This window comes from Rhinopithecus roxellana, chromosome 5 (assembly GCF_007565055.1).
Source record: "Rhinopithecus roxellana isolate Shanxi Qingling chromosome 5, ASM756505v1, whole genome shotgun sequence".
In the NCBI taxonomy this organism is placed as follows: Eukaryota; Metazoa; Chordata; class Mammalia; order Primates; family Cercopithecidae; genus Rhinopithecus; species Rhinopithecus roxellana.
This window is the reverse complement of record NC_044553.1, coordinates 30011824-30031754: the sequence shown is the minus strand read 5'-3', so window position 1 is coordinate 30031754 and position 19931 is coordinate 30011824. Positions and strand designations below refer to the sequence as shown.

At 42.2% G+C, this 19931-nt stretch overlaps 1 protein-coding gene and 1 pseudogene across 1 annotated transcript in view; both read left to right on the top strand.

Annotated features, from left to right (window-relative positions):
• Window positions 1–4004, top strand: part of UBR1 (ubiquitin protein ligase E3 component n-recognin 1) — a 161211-nt gene extending 157207 nt beyond the window's left edge. Inside the window, exon 47 of the mRNA XM_010383779.2 lies at window positions 1407–4004. Coding sequence (XP_010382081.1) covers window positions 1407–1548 — 142 coding nt within the window. The 3' untranslated portion in view covers window positions 1549–4004. The remainder of the gene's footprint in view (window positions 1–1406) is intronic.
• Window positions 4005–7556: 3552 nt separating this feature from the next.
• On the top strand, window positions 7557–8556 carry LOC104678495 (annotated as a pseudogene).
• Window positions 8557–19931: the final 11375 nt, after the last annotated feature.

The following is a 19931-nucleotide window of genomic DNA, read 5'->3' as shown; positions in this document are numbered from 1 at the left end:
CGCGGTGGCTCAAGCCTGTAATCCCAGCACTTTGGGAGGCCGAGATGGGCGGATCACGAGGTCAGGAGATCAAGACCATCCTGGCTAACATGGTGAAACCCCATCTCTACTAAAAATACAAAAAACTAGCCGGGCGAGATGGCGGGCGCCTATAGTCCCAGCTGCTCCGGAGGCTGAGGCGGAGCTTGCAGCGAGCTGAGATCTGGCCACTGCACTCCAGCCCCGTCTCAAAAAAAAAAAAAAGAAATATTGCTCAGAAAGAATAGGCTTAATAGATGGGGCTTGGGACCTTGGATCATACAGAGCTTTGTTTCTATTGGGATGACATTTGACCTGTCTTTGGTTTAGGGAGAAAAGCAGAGTGGTGAAAGTAGTTAATGACTGAGGATAGTCTTAGTTGTTCCACAAGGGTACAAAGCAGAGTTTTAAAATTAATTTGGCAGTTTAAAAATCCCCAACCAGGCGGCCGCAGTGACTCACACCTGTAATCCCAGCACTTTGGGAGGCCAAGGCGGGCGGATCACGAGGTCAGGAGTTCGAGACTAGTTTGGCCAACATGGTGAAACCCTGTCTCTACTAAAAATACAAAAAAAATTAGCCAGGCGTCGTGGCGGGCACCTGTAATCCCAGCTACTCTGGAGGCTGAGGCAGGAGAATTGCTTGAAACCGGAAGGCAGAGGTTGCAGTGAGCCGTGATCGTACCACAACACTCCAGCCTGGGCAAAAAGAGCAAAACTCCGTCTCAAAAAAAAAAAAAACAAAATCCCAACCAGCTAGGCACTTCAATGTCTAAAGGAATTAGGATCTCACAGTTCTCCATTACTGGCAACAGCCAGACTTAAGTCATTTTGGATTAACTGTTATACAGTGTTAAAAACTGTGCAACTCTAGAATTTAATTATTTTATTAAATTATTTGCTAGTTATTTGCTGATAACCAGCCAGTTTGTCATATCATAAGGACAGTTACAACCAAACATCTCTGAGTAGCAAAATATAATTTTAGGGCCTAGTGTTATATGTCAGACCTAACCTCTACTGTGCAAAGATCATAAATTGAAGCTAGATAACAATATGAAGCCAAAAAGCTATTCAAGCTAACCACCAAAAAAGAATAGTGCTGCTTCAAGTTATAAACCTCACTGACCATTTAAGTGAGGTCCCATAATGCCATAGTATACCTGACCTATTTTATGAATAGTCAAGGAGTATATTTCTGCTTTATTAGCTAAGTAGCCTGTCAAGTTCTTAGTGATCAATGGTGAAGGGAAAATATCCCCTTTTAAGCCCTGTGCTGGTGAGTCCTCCCAGCTCCAGGAACATCTCAAGAGTGCATACCAATTTAGACAATAAAGATGTGGCAGTTACTAGATTCAAACTTACATGTTTTTTCTTTTTTCCCTAAAGGAGGGGCAACCCCCTTCATTTGTCTCATGAGCGATATCGGAAGCTCCATTTGGTCTGGCAACAACACTGCATTATAGAAGAGATTGCTAGGAGCCAAGAGACTAATCAGATGTTATTTGGATTCAACTGGCAGTTACTGTGAGCTCCAACTCTGCCTCAAGACAATCACAAATGACGACCAGTAATAAAGGCTGATTCAGAATTATGGAAAACTTTCTGAGGGCTGAGGAAGTATTGGAGGGTCTTTTGCTCCATGTCCAGATTCACTTACATCAATAAAGTATTTCTTAATGGAGTATTGCTTTCAGTTAGCAAACATGCTTCACAGGAAAAAAGGACGTAGATGAATCTGTTTTATGTGCTGGTATTTCCAGATAATTTATTCCCCTTCATAATTTGTCTCATTTCATTTCATCCACTTGGTAGATGAAGTCACGTCAAACAGTTGTGGACATTTTTATATGTTGGTTAATTAACTCTTCTGCAATTTTGTATTTGGTGTTTTCCCCGCCAGTTTAGTTCAGCTGACATTGGATCACTGACAAGATTCTAATAATCTGTGATAGTCTTCCTTGCAGCTAAAGAAGAATTGCAGAAACCATGCAATATACTTGAATTGAGAAAGATTCCAAATATAAATTTTTTATTATTTCTCTTTTAAGGAAATACCCCTAATGTGCCACCTGCTGCTATCACCACAAATTAAATTCAATCTCGATGTGGACAGGATGATTTCTGCCAATGTGGAAAAGATTTTTTCTCACTGTAGAACTCAAGAAAAGTTAGGGTAATGTATTTATTATTCATTCCTGATGGTACAAAGAGCTTGCAGTTCTGCACCTCTGAATACCAGTAGCTTTGTTGAGTTTTGAAATAATACTTAACATTTTCCAAAGGCAGATCTCGTTCTGCAAGGAGATTGTGGTACCATCCTATTTGACTCTCAGAAACCTCTTGTAATTCTGATGTAAACTATTTGTAGAATGAGGATAAGAAAATTCTCCCAATGAGTGGATCATGACATGAGTGGATCATGACAACTGTAAATTAGAACAATCGGATTTAAGCCAATTCCACAATCTTCTATATCTTTGTAAAAGACAAATCCTTGATGTTGTCTGTGTGCAACCTTTTCATAAACTCTGGTTTTATGACTAGTACAAACCACCAAAAAAGCCATGTGATCAATAGTCTGTGTCCTGTTATAACATGCTGTGGTTGAGCCATCTTGTTTATAAATAATAGAGCTCTCCTGAATTTGTGCATAGACTTCTTGATTCCTGGCTTTTATTTTTTGTATCAGGAAATTGTGATATAAAACAGCAGACAAAAGATAAATGGAAACCTTCCATTTTAACTTTATGTTGTTTCTGGGGTAATGTTAGAACCTTGAAAGATGCATTCAAAGACTGTATCCTATTTTGCCCTTGGCTACTAGTGTCTCACATACGTGTGTAAATGTTTTCTTACCTTCTTTTTGCTCAGCAAAGGCAGGCAAGTAAAAATATATTTGCTAAGTGATTCGTGATGCACATTTGGGGCTAGATTTTTTTGATCCTTTTATGTAAAGAAAAGTGGATCTTGCAGTAAGGGATTGGCCTGAGCAGACGTCAGAATCACAATCATGATTTTCTACTTGAATAATTACAATTCAGAAGGTATCCGGATAAATAGATACATCTCTAGTGAATAATTTGTAAAAATAACAGGTAAGGATCAGGAAATTCAGTATTCAGTTTGTCAGATTTGCCAGAATAATGAAAGTATTTGAACATTTGTGTTTGTTATGTAATTGTATTGAGTGGATTGTTTGGGAAATCTGGGCTAGAATAGGAAACAGAAGATGCTGACTTCTACCCTAATAGATGGGTCCCACTTCAGCAAAGATAAACGGACTTCCTTTTAGTCCTTTTTATATTAACTTCATAAATTCTGGAGTTAGACTCTCAAGAGGACAGAGGGACTCATCTGGCAATGGCCAGCCAGACCTTTACTGCCAAAGAACCCATTTCATATTGCGTTCCACTGATTGCGATTGATTCCGATTTTTGCACTGTAGGTGAGCATATGTCTCAGTGCTGCCCCAAGCCCCAGGGATTTCTCATTATGTTCAAATGTCCTAGTGATTTACCTTAATCATTGCAAACAATTATGGTTATGAAGTTTACTTACAAACAAGCAACTGAGTCACTTTATTTTCTTTAGTGTAGTATGTGAAGGCACTGGTTCAACAGGATGGCTCCAGAACTGTGTTTTTCTAATGTTTGGTGAGGGGCTAGTGAGAGTTTTAATGATATGGTGAAGAAAAATATATCTGTATAATTAATTTATTATATTGGTGTATGGGCTGTGAGTTCACCTTTTAGTGGTCATTTGTCATTTCATAACAACTATGCATTTTGGTTCACTGTGATGATGATCTATATTTAGTGACTGCAACATGTTTATACCACTGATTCAAATTCCATCCATGATGAAGTTATACAAATAATGCATATATTGATAACTTTTATTGCAAAAATGTAAATCTAAAACTTGTATAATGTTCTTGTGCTTTTTAAAATAAAATATATGTGTATATTTAAAAAGAAAAAAAAAGGACTTCTCATGTTTGGGGATTTGGGTTTGAAGTATAAAAATCAGGCCGGGCGCGGTGGCTCAAGCCTGTAATCCCAGCACTTTGGGAGGCCGAGACGGGCGGATCACAAGGTCAGGAGATCGAGACCATCCTGGCTAACACGGTGAAACCCCATCTCTACTAAAAAAAAGAATACAAAAAACTAGCTGGGCGAGGTGGTGGGCGCCTGTAGTCCCAGCTACTCCGGAGGCTGAGGCAGGAGAATGGCGTAAACCCGGGAGGTGGAGCTTGCAGTGAGCTGAGATCCGGCCACTGCACTCCAGCCTGGGCGACAGAGCGAGACTCCGTCTCCAAAAAATAAGAAATAAAAAAATAAATAAAAATAAAAATCTGTGCCTAGGAAGACTCTCCAGTCAAAACCTTTGTCAGCCCAGGCAAATGTTTTAAAAGACATAGGTGTTTAGTATATATGGGTCTCCAAACTTTTTTAGCCATATACTCTATCAATAAATAGTTTTTAAGCTTGCATACCAAATAGAATATAAACACATACACATATTTTATATTCTATATGCAGTGCTTTACTAATACATGCAAATTATAAAACATAGCTTTAAAAAGGAGATTTAAAAATCAGTTAAAAATAGAAATAGATATTTAAATATCTTCCAATCCAATCTGCGTCCTTTTGGATGCACACTCTAATATGAAGACAGCTGTCTAGAGCAGCAGTATCCAGAAAAGTTTTGCAGTAATAGAAATGTTCTGGCTGGGTAATCGCAGCACTTTGGGAGGCTCACACCTGTAATCGCAGCACTTTGGGAGGCCAAGGCAGGTGGATCACGAGGTCAGGAGATCGAGACCATCCTGGCTAACATGGTGGAACCCCGTCTCTACTAAAAATACAAAAAATTAGCCAGGTGTGGTGGTGGGCATCTGTAGTCCCAACTACTCAGGAGGCTGAGGCAGGAGAATGGCGTGAACCCGGGAGGCAGAGCTTGCAGTGAGTCAAGATCACGCCATTGCACTCCAGCCTGGGTGACAGAACGAGACTCCGTCTCAAAAAAAAAAAAAAAGAAATGTTCTGTGTGTATTTACCATACGGAATGGCAGTCACTATTCTCATGTGGCTATTGAACACTTGAGATATGGCTAGTGCAACTGAGGGCCTGAATTTTTAATTTTTAGTTAATTTAAATGTAGTCATGTGTGGCTGGTGGCTACCATATTGGGCAGCATGTATCTAGTGTGATGGTCCTCAAACTTAACTGTGCATTACAGTCACCTAGAGAGAGTTAACAAAATCCAAATGCCCGGTTCTCACCCTCGATCTGGAATCAGTCTTCTGGGATTGAGCCTTAAAATAAGCAGAGTGGTTTTCTTCCATTTCTGAGCCATGACTCCTCACGTAAAATGAAGAGGTTGCTTTCTTTTTAGCTTGGTGATTTTCAGACTAAGTGCCAAAGATTCTGGGAGAAACGTAGGCCCGAGGGGAAAGAATGCCAAAGCTGGATAGTTGTGATTTTTCATTTTTGAGTTTCTGTGTAAGCTTTCATTTGAGAAAAGGGTACCTGGAATTTTTTTAAAATTAGAAGCAGTTGCTTTAGTTTTAAGCTTTAAAATATTCTATGAGGGGGCCGGGCGCGGTGACTCACGCCTGTAATCCCAGCACTTTGGGAGGCCGAGGCGGGTGGATCACAAAGTCAAGAGATTGAGACGGTCCTGGCTAACACAGTGAAACACCATCTCTACCAAAAATACAAAAATTAGCTGGGCATGGTGGCGTGCACCTGTAATCCCAGCTACTCAGGAGGCTGAGGTGGGAGAGTCACTTGAACCTGGGAGGTGGAGGTTGCAGTGAGCCGAGATCGCACCATTGCACTCCAGCCTGGCGACAGAGTGAGACTCCATCTCAAAAAAATAAAAATAAAAAAATAAAAAGTCAGGAAACAACAGGTGCTGGAGAGGATGTGGAGAAATAGGAACACTTTTACACTGTTGGTGGGATTGTAAACTAGTTCAACCATTATGGAAAACAGTATGGCAATTCCTCAAGGATCTAGAACTAGATGTACCATATGACCCAGCCATCCCACTACTGGGTATATACCCAAAGGATTATAAATCATGCTGCTATAAAGACACATGCACATGTATGTTTATTGCGGCACTATTCACAATAGCAAAGACTTGGAATCAACCCAAATGTCCATCTGTGACAGACTGGATTAAGAAAATGTGGCACATATACACCATGGAATACTATGCAGCCATAAAAAAGGATGAGTTTGCATCCTTTGTAGGGACATGGATGCAGCTGGAAACCATCATTCTTAGCAAACTATCACAAGAACAGAAAACCAAACACCGCATGTTCTCACTCATAGGTGGGAACTGAACAATGAGATCACTTGGACTCGGGAAGGGGAACATCACACACCGGGGCCGATCATGGGGGGCGGGGGGGAGGGATTGCATTGGGAGTTATACCTGATATAAATGACGAATTGATGGGTGCTGACGAGTTGATGGGTGCAGCACACCAACATGGCACAAGTATACATATGTAACAAACCTGCACGTTATGCACATGTACCCTAGAACTTAAAGTATAATAATAAAAATTATATGAGGGGCAACACTGAAGGCAAAGAAGGGTTTTGTTTGTTTGTTTTTCTTTTTGAGTGGGAGTCTCGCTCTGTCACCCAGATCAGTCAAGTGAAATTTGGGGGAAAAGTAGAAATGAAGACTAAGAAGGAATACAAAAATGAAAAGTTACCAATGGAATGCACAGTAAGGAAAAGTTGGAAAGACCTGGGCATTGTGGCGCACCTGTAGTCCCAGCTACTTGGGAAGCAGAGGTGGGAAGATCCCTTGAGAAGAAGGTCAAGGTTGCAGTGAGCTGACATCACGCCACTGCCCTCCAGCCTGTGTGACAGAGTGACACCCTGACTCAAAAAAAAAAAAAAAAATGCAGGGGGCAGGGAAGGAGAAAAAAAGGATTTAGGATAAAGAAGATTCGATATATATTAACTGAAGTCCCTGAAGAAAGAAAAAGCAATGGAACAGAACACAAATGGAAAACTATAATTAGATAAAAATTTCTTGGGGGAAAAAAGAAAAAATTGAATATATTTTGAAAGAGAACATTGTAAAAACCCAGAAGAGTCAACACCAAAGGATCTTCACATCCAGACAAACTGTCCGAGTACAAAATCCACCCAGACAGTTCAGAGCATGCTAATACTCAGGGAATATTTTTTCCCATGAGCTTTTCCTAAGAAATTTACCAGTGAGCCAGCTTCAGACAATCGTAAATGATTATAGAAGCCTTGGCATAAGGTCTGGGGGTGAGTGTTGCATATGTTTAATTGTACAGATGGGGGGGATGAGAGACAAAATTGGATGCTTTAATGTAGAATTATTACAACTAACAAAAAATAGGAGAAAAAGGGCAAGTGGGTAGAAAGGTAAATAAACTCACTGATTACATCAGTGGTTTTAGCCAGAATTAAAAAGGTATCAAGCAGAAACCCGCATCCAGGAACAAAGCCCTTTGCTCCTCGCTCAGAATGAATGGAGACCAGAGATCAGATGTTTATGTCCAAGAAAAGCAGGATTTCGTTCAGTGCTTCTCCCAGATTGTTAGGGTGCTGACTGAGGACAAGATGGGGCACCCAGAGACAGGAGATGCTATCACCCAGCTCAAGGAGGTCCTGTAGTACAATGCCATTGGAGGCAAGTATCACTGGGCTTTGACGGTGCTAGTAGCATTCCGGGAGCTGATGGAGCTGAGGAAACAGGATGCTGAGAGTCTCCAGCGGGCCCTGACTGTGGGCTGGTGTGTGGAACTGCTGCAAGCTTTCTTCCTGCTGGCAGATGACATCACGGATTCATCCCTCACCGCTGGGGACAGATCTGCTGGTTACAGAAGCCAGGCGTGGGTTTGGATACCATCAGTGATGCTATGCTTCTGGAAGGGAAGCATGTATCTACTGCCCGCTGAAGCTCTGTTGCCGGGAGCAGCCCTATTACGTGAACCTGATCCAGCTCTTCTTGCAGTGTTTCTATCAGACTGAGACTGGACAGACCCTGGACCTCATCACAGCCCCCCATGGCAATGCAGATCTTGGCAGATTCACTAAAAAGAGGTACAAATCTAGTGTTAAATACAAGGCAGCTTACTACTCCTTCTACCTTCCTGTAGCTGCAGCCATGTACATGGCAGGCACTGTTGGTGAGAAGGAGCACACCAATGCCAAGAAGATCCTGCTGGAGATGGGAGAGGGAGAGTTCTTTCAGATTCAGGATGATTACTTTGACCTCTTTTGGGGACCCCAGTGTGACCGGCAAAGTTGGCACTGACAAACAGGACAGCAAATGCAGCTGGCTGGTGGTTCAGTGTCTGCAATGGGCCACTCCGGAATGGTACCAGATCCTGAAGGAGAATTACAGGCAGAGAAGGAGACCAAGAAGGTGGCCCCAGTGAAGACTGTATGAGGAGTTGGATCTGCCGGCTGTGTTCTTGCAATAATAGGAAGACAGTTACAGCCACATTATGAGTCTCACTGAACAGTACGCAGTGCCCCTGCCCCCAGTCATCTTTCTAGGGCTGACGTGCAACATCTACAAGTGGAAAAGTGACCTAGAGACTGAAAGGGCGGGGAGAGGAGGCCCTCAATAAATTATTGTGTAACCTTAAAAAAATAAAAATTAAAAATAAATAAATAAGGTATCACTTGAAGGTGACAAATCAAGAAATAAAAACAAGTGGCCTGGCACGGTGGCTCACGCCTGTAATCCCAGCACTTTGGGAGGCCAAGGTGGGTCAGGATCCTGGCTAACACGGTGGAACCCCATCTCTACTAAAAATACAAAAAGTTAGCCGGGTGTGGTGGTGGGCGCCTGTAGTCCCAGCTACTTGGGAGGCTGAGGCAGGAGAATGCGTGAACCCGGGAGGCAGAGCTTGCAGTGAGCCGAGATCGCACCACTGCACTCCAGCCTGGATGACAGAGCGAGACTCCGTCTCAAAAAAAAAAAACAAAAAACAAAAACAACAAGTACACACATTGACACTAGGACAAAGCTAGTGGCTAAATGGTGAGAGAGAAGGAGCAGGGTAAGAAGCAATTTCAAAATTGGTCATGTATTAAGAAACCAACAGTATTTAAGGAAAGAGAATATTACATAAAGATGTTAGTGTAAAATTTACTGCTAGAAGTACACCACCAAAGAGGAGGAAAAAGGCAAATAGACCACATAGTGAAACAACGTGGTCCCCACCCTGTGCCCTGAGCTGTCGCCAGGATAGGCAGATAAATAATTATTTTACTTGTTTTTAATCAATCTTTCTTTTTTTTTTTTTTTTTTTTTTTTTTTTTTTTTTTTTTGAGGCGGAGTCTCGCTCTGTCGCCCGGTCTGGAGTGCAGTGGCCAGACCTCAGCTCACTGCAAGCTCCACCTCCCGGGTTTACGCCATTCTCCTGCCTCAGCCTCCCGAGTAGCTGGGACTACAGGCGCCCGCCACCTCGCCCGGCTAGTTTTTGTATTTTTTTTAGTAGAGACGGGGTTTCACCGTGTTAGCCAGGATGGTCTCGATCTCCTGACCTCGTGATCCGCCCATCTCGGCCTCCCAAAGTGCTGGGATTACAGGCTTGAGCCACCGCGCCCGGCCTAATCAATCTTTCTTAAATGTATGTATAGTTCACATTTATTTCAGTGTTTATTATTAGAAGAGTTTTCATCTTTATTTAGAAGTTTGGGCCAGGCGTGGTGGCTCACACCTGTAATCCCAGCACTTTGGGAGGCCGAGGTGGGCAGATGACCTGAGGTCAGGAGTTTGAGACCAGCCTGACCAACATGGAGAAACCCTGTCTCTACTAAAAATACAAATTGGCTGGGTGTGGTGGCGCATGCCTTAATCCCACCTACTCAAGTGGCTGAGGCAGAAGAATCGCTTGAACCCAGGAGGCGGAGGTTGCAGTGAGCCGAGATCACGCCATTGCACTCCAGCCTGGGCAACAAGAGCGAAACTCCGTCTCAAAAAAAAAAAAAAAAAAAAAAAGAAGTTTGGTGATGTTTTTGTGATGCGAAGTATGCCATACGAACTTAACTCTTGTTTATAATAATTCGCCTATGGTAAAACTGGCTTCGTTATATATCATTTTGCTTAAAGTCATAGTTCCCAAGGGTTAATGATGTTAAATGAAGACTTACTGTACTGCTTCACACCTACCAGAAAGGCTATAATCAAAAAGATGGGGAATAACGTGTTGGCAAGAATGTGGAGAAAGTGAAACCCTCATACATCAGTGGTGAGGATATACAATGGTACAGCTGCTTTAAAAAAACAGATGGGCAGTTCCTGATAATATCCATTACCAGATGACTTAGCAATTCTCCTCCCCGGTGTATACACAAGAGAATTTGAAACATCTTCACACACACACACAAAAACTTACACACAAATGTGCATAGCAGCATTATTCATAATAGCCCAAACAGGAAACTACCCAATTGTCCATCAACCAATGAATGGATAAATAAAATACCTATCCATACAATGGAATATTATGCACCCACAAAGAGGAATGACATTCTGATGCGTGCCATAGCATGGGTAAATCTTGTAAACATTATGCTCAGTGAAAGAGGCCAGTCACAAAAGACCATATATTGTATGATTCCCTTTATATCCAATGTCCAGAATTAGACAAATCCAGAGACAAACAGTAGATTAGTGGTTGTCAGGGGTTGGGAAGACAGGAGAGTAAGGAATGACTGCTAATGGGTATGGGGTTTCTTACTGGGTTGATGAAAATATTCTGGATTAGACTGTTTCTGATTCAATGCGTCCTGGAGCATGGCACCCACCTTCAAAGCTGACACTTGAACTGTGCCTTCAGCAGGCCATTCCAACACTGTATTAGCTCAGCTGCTCCTGAGTGGTGCAATATGCAGTACAACCAGGGTAGCCCATAGTCACTGGCCCACTGCAGCACTTTCTTATTGTGAAGTGGGTTCCCTGGTTACATGCTGTGCTGAGTGGAATTCCATGTTGTAGAACACGTACTTGACAAGCCCCCAGATACTGGTGCTGTCTGAAGCTCTGTGGGCAGGAAAGGCAAACCCATACGCTGAATAGGTATCTGTTCATATGCGAATGAACCACTGACTCTTCTAGGATAGAAACATCCCGGCCAGGCACAGTGGCTCATGTCTGTAATCCAAGCACTTTGGGAGGCCAAGGCAGGAGGATTGCTTGAGCTCAGGAGTTTGAGACCACCTTGGGCAACATAGTGAGACCTTGTCTCTACTAAAAATACAAAAAAAATTAGCCAAGTATGGTAGTACACACCTGCAGTCCCAGCTATTCAGGAGGCTGAGGCAGGAGGATTGCTTGAGCCTGGGAGATTGAGTCTGCAATGAGCTGTGATTGTGCCTCTGTACTCCAGCCTGGGTGGCAGAAGGAGACTGTCTCAAAAAAAAAGTAGTCAAGTTGCTGCAAAGTAGCTGGTTGATCTTGAAAAACAGTGCACAGGCTGGGTGAGGTGGCTCACACCTGTAATCCCAGCCCTGTGGGAGGCCGAGGTGGCCAGATCACCTGAGGTCAGGAGTTTGAGACCAACCTGACCAACGTGGCGAAACCCTGTCTCTGCTAAAAATACAAAAATTAGCCAGGCATGGTGGCATGTGCCTGTAATCCCAGCTACTCGGGAGGCTGAGACAAGAAAATCACTTGAACCCAGGAAGCAGAGGTTGCAGTGAGCCGAGATCATACCACTGCACTCCAGCCTGGGTGAAAGAGTGAGACTCCGTCTCAAAAAAAAAAAAAAAAAGAAAAAGAAAAACAAAAATAATGCCACATCCATAGAGCATTGGTCTTTGTTGCTGACAGGATGGACATTCAAAGGTGGCAGTCTTGATGCATGGAGGTCCATGCCACTGGGCCTATGCTTAACCCCCGTCTGTCCAGTTGTGTACCCATTGTGCCAGTTTCCAAAGGGTGCTAAAACATTAGTTTGAGCCGTATTTTGACACTTGATTGTTTTGGTCCCTCTTCTGTAATGGATGCTTTCTGGTGGCTGTTAACATGTATTGCAGAAATCTTCAGTGAGCACTATGTGCACTCACTTAGCCCATCTACAGTAACATACAGGATCTACTCTTTGTGTTCAGGTTTTTCATCTTTGAGATTCATCCATGTTATATGTTCCAGTAGGGCTTTCTTCTTATTGCTAGTTAGTATCTAGTTGTGTGAGTACGTAATTTACCCACTCTCCTATTAATAGACATCTGGGTTGTTTCTAAAGTTGCCATTTGGAATAAAGCTGTTATGAGCTTTTTTTTTTTTTTTTTTTTTTTGAGACAGGGTCTCACTTTGTTGCCCAGGCTGAAGTGCAGTGATGTGATCTCAATGACCTACAGCTTCAACCTCCTGGGCTCAAGAGATCCTCCCACCTCAGTCCCCCAATTAGCTGGAACTACAGGCGTGTGCCACCATGCCCAGCTACTTTTTTTGTATTTTTTGTAGATCAAGGTTTCACCATGTTGCCCAGGCTGGTCTCGAACTCCTGAGCTCAAGCAATTCACCCGCCTCGGCCTCCCAAAGTACTAGGATTACATGCATGAGCCACCACGCCTGGCCAAAGTATGGACTACAGTGACTTCCTTCCAAAGAATACAATATGAAATGGAGAAAAAAGGGTAACTTTACAGTGAAGAAACCTGATAAACATTACCTCAACCAGGTGAGCAAGGTAAGTATCAGTAGTGATAGAATCATGTTGATGGTATGTAACCTTGAGATGATGAAATGGTACTTTATGTGGTTTTCCTCCCTAAAACCCTTAACTCCAGTCTAATAATAAGAAAAACATCACATTCCAATAGAGAGACAAGCTACAACATACTTAACAGTATTCCTCAAAGCTGTCCAAGTCATAGCCAAGTCATAGACGTGAGGTGGTACCCTGGATGAGTTCCTAGAACAGAAAAAGGACACTAGGTAAAAACTAAGGATATTTGGACAAACTATGGACTTTAGTTAATAATAATTATCCATTTTATTATTTTTATTTTATTTATTTATTTATTTATTTTTTATTTATTTATTTTATTTTTTTGAGGCAGGATCTCACTCTGTCACCCAGACTGGAGTGCAGTGGCATGATCTTAGCCCACTGCAACCTCCACCTCCTGGGTTCCAGTGATTCTCCTGCCTCAGCCTCCTAAGTAGCTGGGACTACAGGCACTCACCATCATGCCTGGCTAATTTTTGTATTTTTTAGTAGAGATGGGGTTTCACTATGTTGCCCAGGCTGGTCTCGAACTCCTGACCTCAAGTGATCTGCCCGCATCGGCCTCCCAAAGTGCTGGGATTGCAGGCGTGAGCCACTGCACCCGGCCTTATGATTATTTTTTTTTTAGAGACAGGGTTTTGCTAGGTCACCCAGGCTGGAGTACAGTGGTGAGATCGTAGCTCCCTGTAACGCTGAACTCTGGGCTCAAGAGATCCTCCCTCCTCAGCCTCCTGAGTAGTTGGGAATACAGGTATACACCATCATGCCTGACTAGTTTTAAAATTTTTTGTAGCAACGGCGTCTCACTATTTTTCCCAGGCTGGTCTTGAACTCCTGGGCTCAAGCAACCCTCCTGCCTCACAATATACTCTTTTTATACTTTTTGAATGTTTTAATGCCTTTTGTTTGAATGTTTTAATACTGTTTGAATTTTGCATACAGCAAGAAATAAAGATTCTTCTGAGAAGGGGACCCTCTCTATACCAGCGTGAGAAAACAGTCCTTATCACCAGAGACGGAACTGGAGGCAATACACATGTAAAACTCATAAAATTTGTATACTTTTCTCTAGTTAACCTGCATGATGTCAATGTAGTTTTTACATCCAGCTGAAGAGCGCACTAAGAGCTAAAAGAGAGGTTGGAGGTTATCTCTGGCTCCCTACAATATATAAGAAACCAGTAATAAAAGTCAGGGAACATCCATGGGAGACATGGATGGAAAGGAGACTTACTCTTCACTGTATATATAAATATAAATATAAATATATATATATATATATATATTTTTTTTTTTTTTCGAGACAGGGTCTCACTCTGTTGCCCAGGCTGGAGAGCAGTGACATGATCACATCTCACTGCAGCCTCGACCTCCTAGGCTCAAGCAATCCTCCCACCTCAGCCTCCAGAGAATCTAGGACCATGTCCAGTTAATTTTATTTTAATTTTAATTTTTGTAGAGACAGGGCCTCACTATGTTGCCCAGGTTGGTCTCAAACTCCTGGGCACAAGCAGTCCTCCTGCCTCACAATATACTCTTTTTAATACCTTTTGACCTTTTGAATGTTGCACTATATGAATATATTTTCTATTAAACAAACAAATAAATAAAATCAGATAAAAAAGAAGATGGTCTACCAAATTCTCCTCCTGACATTTGTAGTTGGAGTGGACTAGAATTTTTCCTGTCAGGAAAGACTAGGCAAGGGGTAGCTGAGAATAACCCAAACTGTTCCGAGATGCTTCCAGGAGGAGCCTCTGGGTAAAAGTAAACACAGTGAAGCAAGAGGCAAGGAAAGAGAATCTGGGAGCTCAGCAGGAATACTTTTCACACAGGTCAGACTGTCCTATCCAATGGCCTCTCCTCAATCCTGTCCTTCCATCTTCCTTTTAAATGCTGGCTTTTCTCCAGGTTCCAGTCTTGCCCTCTTGTCTTCCTGCTTCCTATGTACTTCCTTGTGGATTTCATCCATCAAAGTCATTGATTCTAATTAGGGCTGGAATCAAATGAGAGAGAAATACTGAAGCTATTTTGAACAGCAGCTACTATTGTTTTGAAAGTCAGTTTTATGGTCTATGAGGGATTAACGCTTAGGTGAGTTAATATGGTTTAAAAATAGGGAAATCCCTATGTTTACTCTTTATTTATTTGAGACAAGTCTCACTCTGTCTCCCAGACTGAAGTGCAGTGACGCAATCTTGACTCACTGCAACCTCCGCTTCCCAGGCTCAAGCGATCCTCCCACCTCAGCCTCCCAACTAGCTGGGACTACAGGCGTGCACCACCATACCTAGTTAATTTTTGTATTTTTTTGTAGACCTGGGGTTTTGCCATATTGCCCAAGCTGGTCTCAAACTCCTAAGCTCAATTGATCAGTCTGTCTCAGCCTCCCAAAGTTCTGGGTTTGCACGCATGAGCCACCACCCCCAGCCTAGTTTCTTATTTTTATTTTCTCCTAATTATTATCTGTGCATGACTCTAGGCTAGGTGGCATGTAAAAGTTAATACATTTGCTCCTGCAGAGTGGGATTTATAATTTGCAAAAGACCAACACAATTAGTGTCCAGTGTACGAAATGGCACAAGGTCAAACCAACAATTAAAGGAGCATCAAAATAAGCCTGTATTAGTCCCTTCTCACACTGCTCTGAAGAAATATCCGAGACTGGGTACTTTACAAAGGAAAGAGGTTTAATTGACTCACAGTTTCACATTGCTGGGGAAGCCTCAGGAAACTTACAATCATGGCAAAAGGCAAAGGAGAAGCAGGAGGCACCGTCTTCACAAGACAGGAGGACAGAGTGAATGTAAGCAGGGGAAATGCCAGACGCTTATAAAACCACCGGATCCCATGAGAACTCACTATCAAGAGAGCAGCATGGTGGGGGGACCACCCTCATGATCCAATTGCCTCCACCTGGTCCTGCCCTTGACATGTGGGTATTAAGGGGATTACAGTTTGAGGTGAGATTTGGGTGGGGACACAGAGCCAAACCATATCAAAGCCTGATTTGAAGTTTTCAAATGTTTTGTTATAATTCTTAGCAAAGATAACACAAACCATAGGAGTTTTACAGCCATTTATTGAAGAAATCCCTGAGTTCTAACATAGAAATAAATAATTAATGCAGAAACGACAAAAGCAAGGATATATAAATGAATAATATTATGAATGCAAATTAAAAGATGCAAGAAAATTTAAGAGTTGAACTCGAGCTTTACTTCTTGTAGGAAGTGTTGTTTTTTAACGCTCCCTGTGGCAGGCACACAGCAATGTCCACTTGCCTCCACAGGATGTCCATGTTCTGCCCTGAAACCTGTGAACATGTTTACCTTACGTGGCAAAAGGGACTTTATAGGTGTGATTATGTGTGCAAATCTTGAGATGGAGAGTTTCCTGGATTATCCAGGTGAGCCCAAATTAATCACATGGATTCTTTTTTTTTTTTTTTTTTTCCTGAGAAGGAGTCTTGCTCTGTCACCCAGGCTGGAGGGCAGTGGCGCGATCTCTGCTCACCGCAAGCTCCGCATTCCAGGTTCAAACGATTATCCTGTCTCGGCCTCCTGAGTAGCTGGGACTACAGGCGCCCGCCATCAGTCCCGGCTGATTTTTATATTTTTAGTAGAGACGGTGTTTCACCATGTTGGTCAGGCTGGTCTCAAACTCCTGACCTTGTGATGTGCCTGCCTCGGCCTCCCAAAGTGCTGGGATTATAGGCGTGAGCCACCACGCCCGGCTAATCACATGGATTCTTAAAAGGAGAAGAGGCTTGCAGAAGCCTGGGTCAGAGAGTCATACCATGAGGACTTGGCCCACTGTTGCTGCTGACTTTGAAGCTGGAGGAAGTGGGCCATAAGCCAGGGAATACGGGCAGCCTCTAGAAGCTGGAAAAGGCAAGGGATCAAATTCTCTCCTTGCGCCTCTAAAAAGGAAGGCAGCCCTACCAACTCCTTCATTTAAGCCCGGTGAGACCCATGTTGGACTTCTGAGTGACAAGGCTGTAAGATAAAAATGTCGTGTTGTTTAAGCCACTAGGTTGGTGTTCATTTATTACATCAGCACAGAAAGCTGGTGTGCACTGCCCCCGGCCCTGGGTAGAACTGAACACTCTGTGCATTTGCTGCCCTGCTGGATCCTAAGTAGATGTTGATCAGAGGACCTATTTCCAAGATGGCTCCCTAACATGGGTGTGAAATATTTTTTTCTAATATTTTATTATGAATGTTTTCTTTTCTCTTTTTTTTTTTTTTTTTTTTTTTTGAGGCGGAGTCTCGCTCTGTCGCCCGGACTGGAGTGCAGTGGCCAGATCTCAGCTCACTGCAAGCTCCGCCTCCTGGGTTTATGCCATTCTCCTGCCTCAGCCTCCCGAGTAGCTGGGACTACAGGCGCCCGCCACCTCGCCCGGCTAGTTTTTGTATTTTTAGTAGAGACGGGGTTTCACCGTGTTAGCCAGGATGGTCTCGATCTCCTGACCTCGTGATCCGCCCATCTCGGCCTCCCAAAGTGCTGGGATTACAGGCTTGAGCCACCGCACCCGGCCTCTTTTCTCTTCTTTTTTTTATAGACAAGGTCTTGCTCTGTTGCCTAGGCTCGAGTGCAGTGGTGCAATCACAGCTCATTGTAACCTTGAACTCCTGGGCTCAAGTGATCCTCCCACCTCAGCCTCCCAGGTAGCTAGGACCACAGGCATGCAACACTATGAAGGGCTAATTTTTTATTATTTTTAAATTTTTGGTAGACATGGGGTCTTACTGTGTTGCCCGGGCTGGTCTTGAACTCCTGGCCTCAAGTAATCTTCCCATTATAGCCTCCCAAAGTGCTGAGATTACAGCCATAAGCCACCAAAACTGGTCTATTATGAATATTTTTAAACATACAGCAAAGTTGAAAGAACTTTATAGCGACCATCCATATACCACTACCAAGAATCTACCAGTAGTAATTTGCTATACTTGCTTTATCATGTATCTATCCACCTATCCATCCCTCTATTCATTCATCAATCCCTCTTATTTTTTGGAGAAAATTAAGTCAATTGCAGTAATTAATACATATCCCCCCTAATGTATTTTGTATGCATATAATTAACTAGAGCTCAATATTTTTTGCAGGTTTTTTCTTCTTTTTCTTTTTTTTTTTTTTCAAGACAGGGTCTCACTCTGTCACATAGGCTGGAGTGCAGTGGTGCAATCTCACCTCACTGCAGCCCCAACCATCTGGGCACAAACAGTCCTCTCACTTCAGCCTCCCAAGTGGCTGGGACTACAGGCGCATGCCCCTATACCCAGCTCATTTATTTTTATTTGTGTAGAGAAGGGATCTCACTATATTGCCAAGACTGGTCTTGAACTCTTGGGCCCAAGCAATGCTCCTGCCTTGACCTCCTAAAGTGCTGGGAAAGGCATGCAGGCCGCAGTGCCTGGGCAGTTTTTTCTTTTGATATAAAATTTACATTCAATGAAATGCACAAATCTTAAGTGTACATTCACAGAGTTTTGGCAAATGCATGCACTTATAGAACATTATCATTACTTTCTATACCTTACCAGCTAATCCCAGCCCCTGTCTCCTCAGAGGCAACCATTGTTCTCATTTTTTTCTACCATAGATTAGTGTGTTTCGTGCTAGAGTTTTACATAACTGGAATAATCCAGTATGTTCTCTTTTCCATAAGACTTCTTCATATAAATAGAATCATATAATACGATGCTTTGGCAAGGTTTATTTCATTCAGCATATTGTTTTTGAGATGCATCCGTGTAGTTTTGTGTATTAGGTTATTTTTAGTGTTGAGTGATATTCCACTCATGAACATAGTACAGTAGTTAGTAGTCTATTCTCCTTCGGACCTGAGCTGTTTCCTATTTTGGGATATTATAAATAAAACTACTTTGAACATTCTTGAGTTAGTCTCTTTGTGAAAATATGTTTTCATTTCTTTTGGGTACATATCTTGAAGTCAAACTGCTGATTCATAGGATAGATATATGTTTAGTCTGAATGAAATTTCCAGATCTTTTTTTCAACATGGATGTACCATTTACATTCCCACCAACAATGTATGAGAGCTCTGGTTGCTCCACATCCTCACAAACATTGGATGCTGTTAGTCTTTCTAATTTTAGCCATATAGTAGGTATGTTATATTTTTTGCCCATTTTTCCATTGTTTTAAATTCTTTTTTCCCTGGATTTTTAAGCTTTTTAAAATATATCCAAGATACTAGCTCTTTATCTGTGAAATACATTTTAAATATTTTATCTCACTGATTTTGACTTTATAGTTTTAATTCCATAAAAAGTTCTTTTAATGTTTTGTGATTAAATTTTTCAATCTTTTCAAAAATTACATCTGGATGTTGAATTATAATTAGGAAGCCTCTTCTCACACCCAGGTTTAGAGGAATTCATCCATGTTTTCTTCTAGTACTTGTATGATTTCATTTTTTACATTTAGATCTCTGATCCATTTGGAGTTTATTCCTGTTTGTGGTTCAATTTTATTATTATTTTTAACCATCTAATCTGGTTCTCTGGACACTGTTTCTAAGAGGGTCCATCTTTGTCCCAACTATCTGAGATGTCACCTTTATCATATGTAAAATGTACTTGAGTTTATTCTTAACTTCCTATTACATTCAACTAGAATTCAAAGTTTAAAATTTTTATTTTTTCCAGTTGTTTTTATTTTCCCAGAAACACATTTTTTGAAAATCTGTGTGAGCAAAAAAATGAAGTTTCAGTTTACTAAGAAAAGAGGAGGCGAGGCGAGGTGGCTCACACCTGTAATCCCAGCACTTTAGGAGGCTGAGGCGGGTGGATCATCTGAGGTCAGGAGTTTGAGACCAGCTTGGCCAACATGGTGAAGCCCCATGTCTACTAAAAATACTAAAAAATTAGCTGGGCATGGTGGTGGGCACCTATAATCCCAGCTACTGCCTCCTACTGAGGCAGGAGAATTGCTTGAACCCAGGAGGTAGAGTTTGCAGTGAGCCGGGGAGGTTGCACTCCAGCCTGTGCGACAAGAGAGAAACTCCGTCTGAAAAAAAGAAAGAAAGAAAAAAGAAAAGAGGAATGAGGATACTGTCCTTTTGCAAGGCTAGAACTCATCTCCAGCTGGATCTGGATATGCCCCCACAGACTTGCAA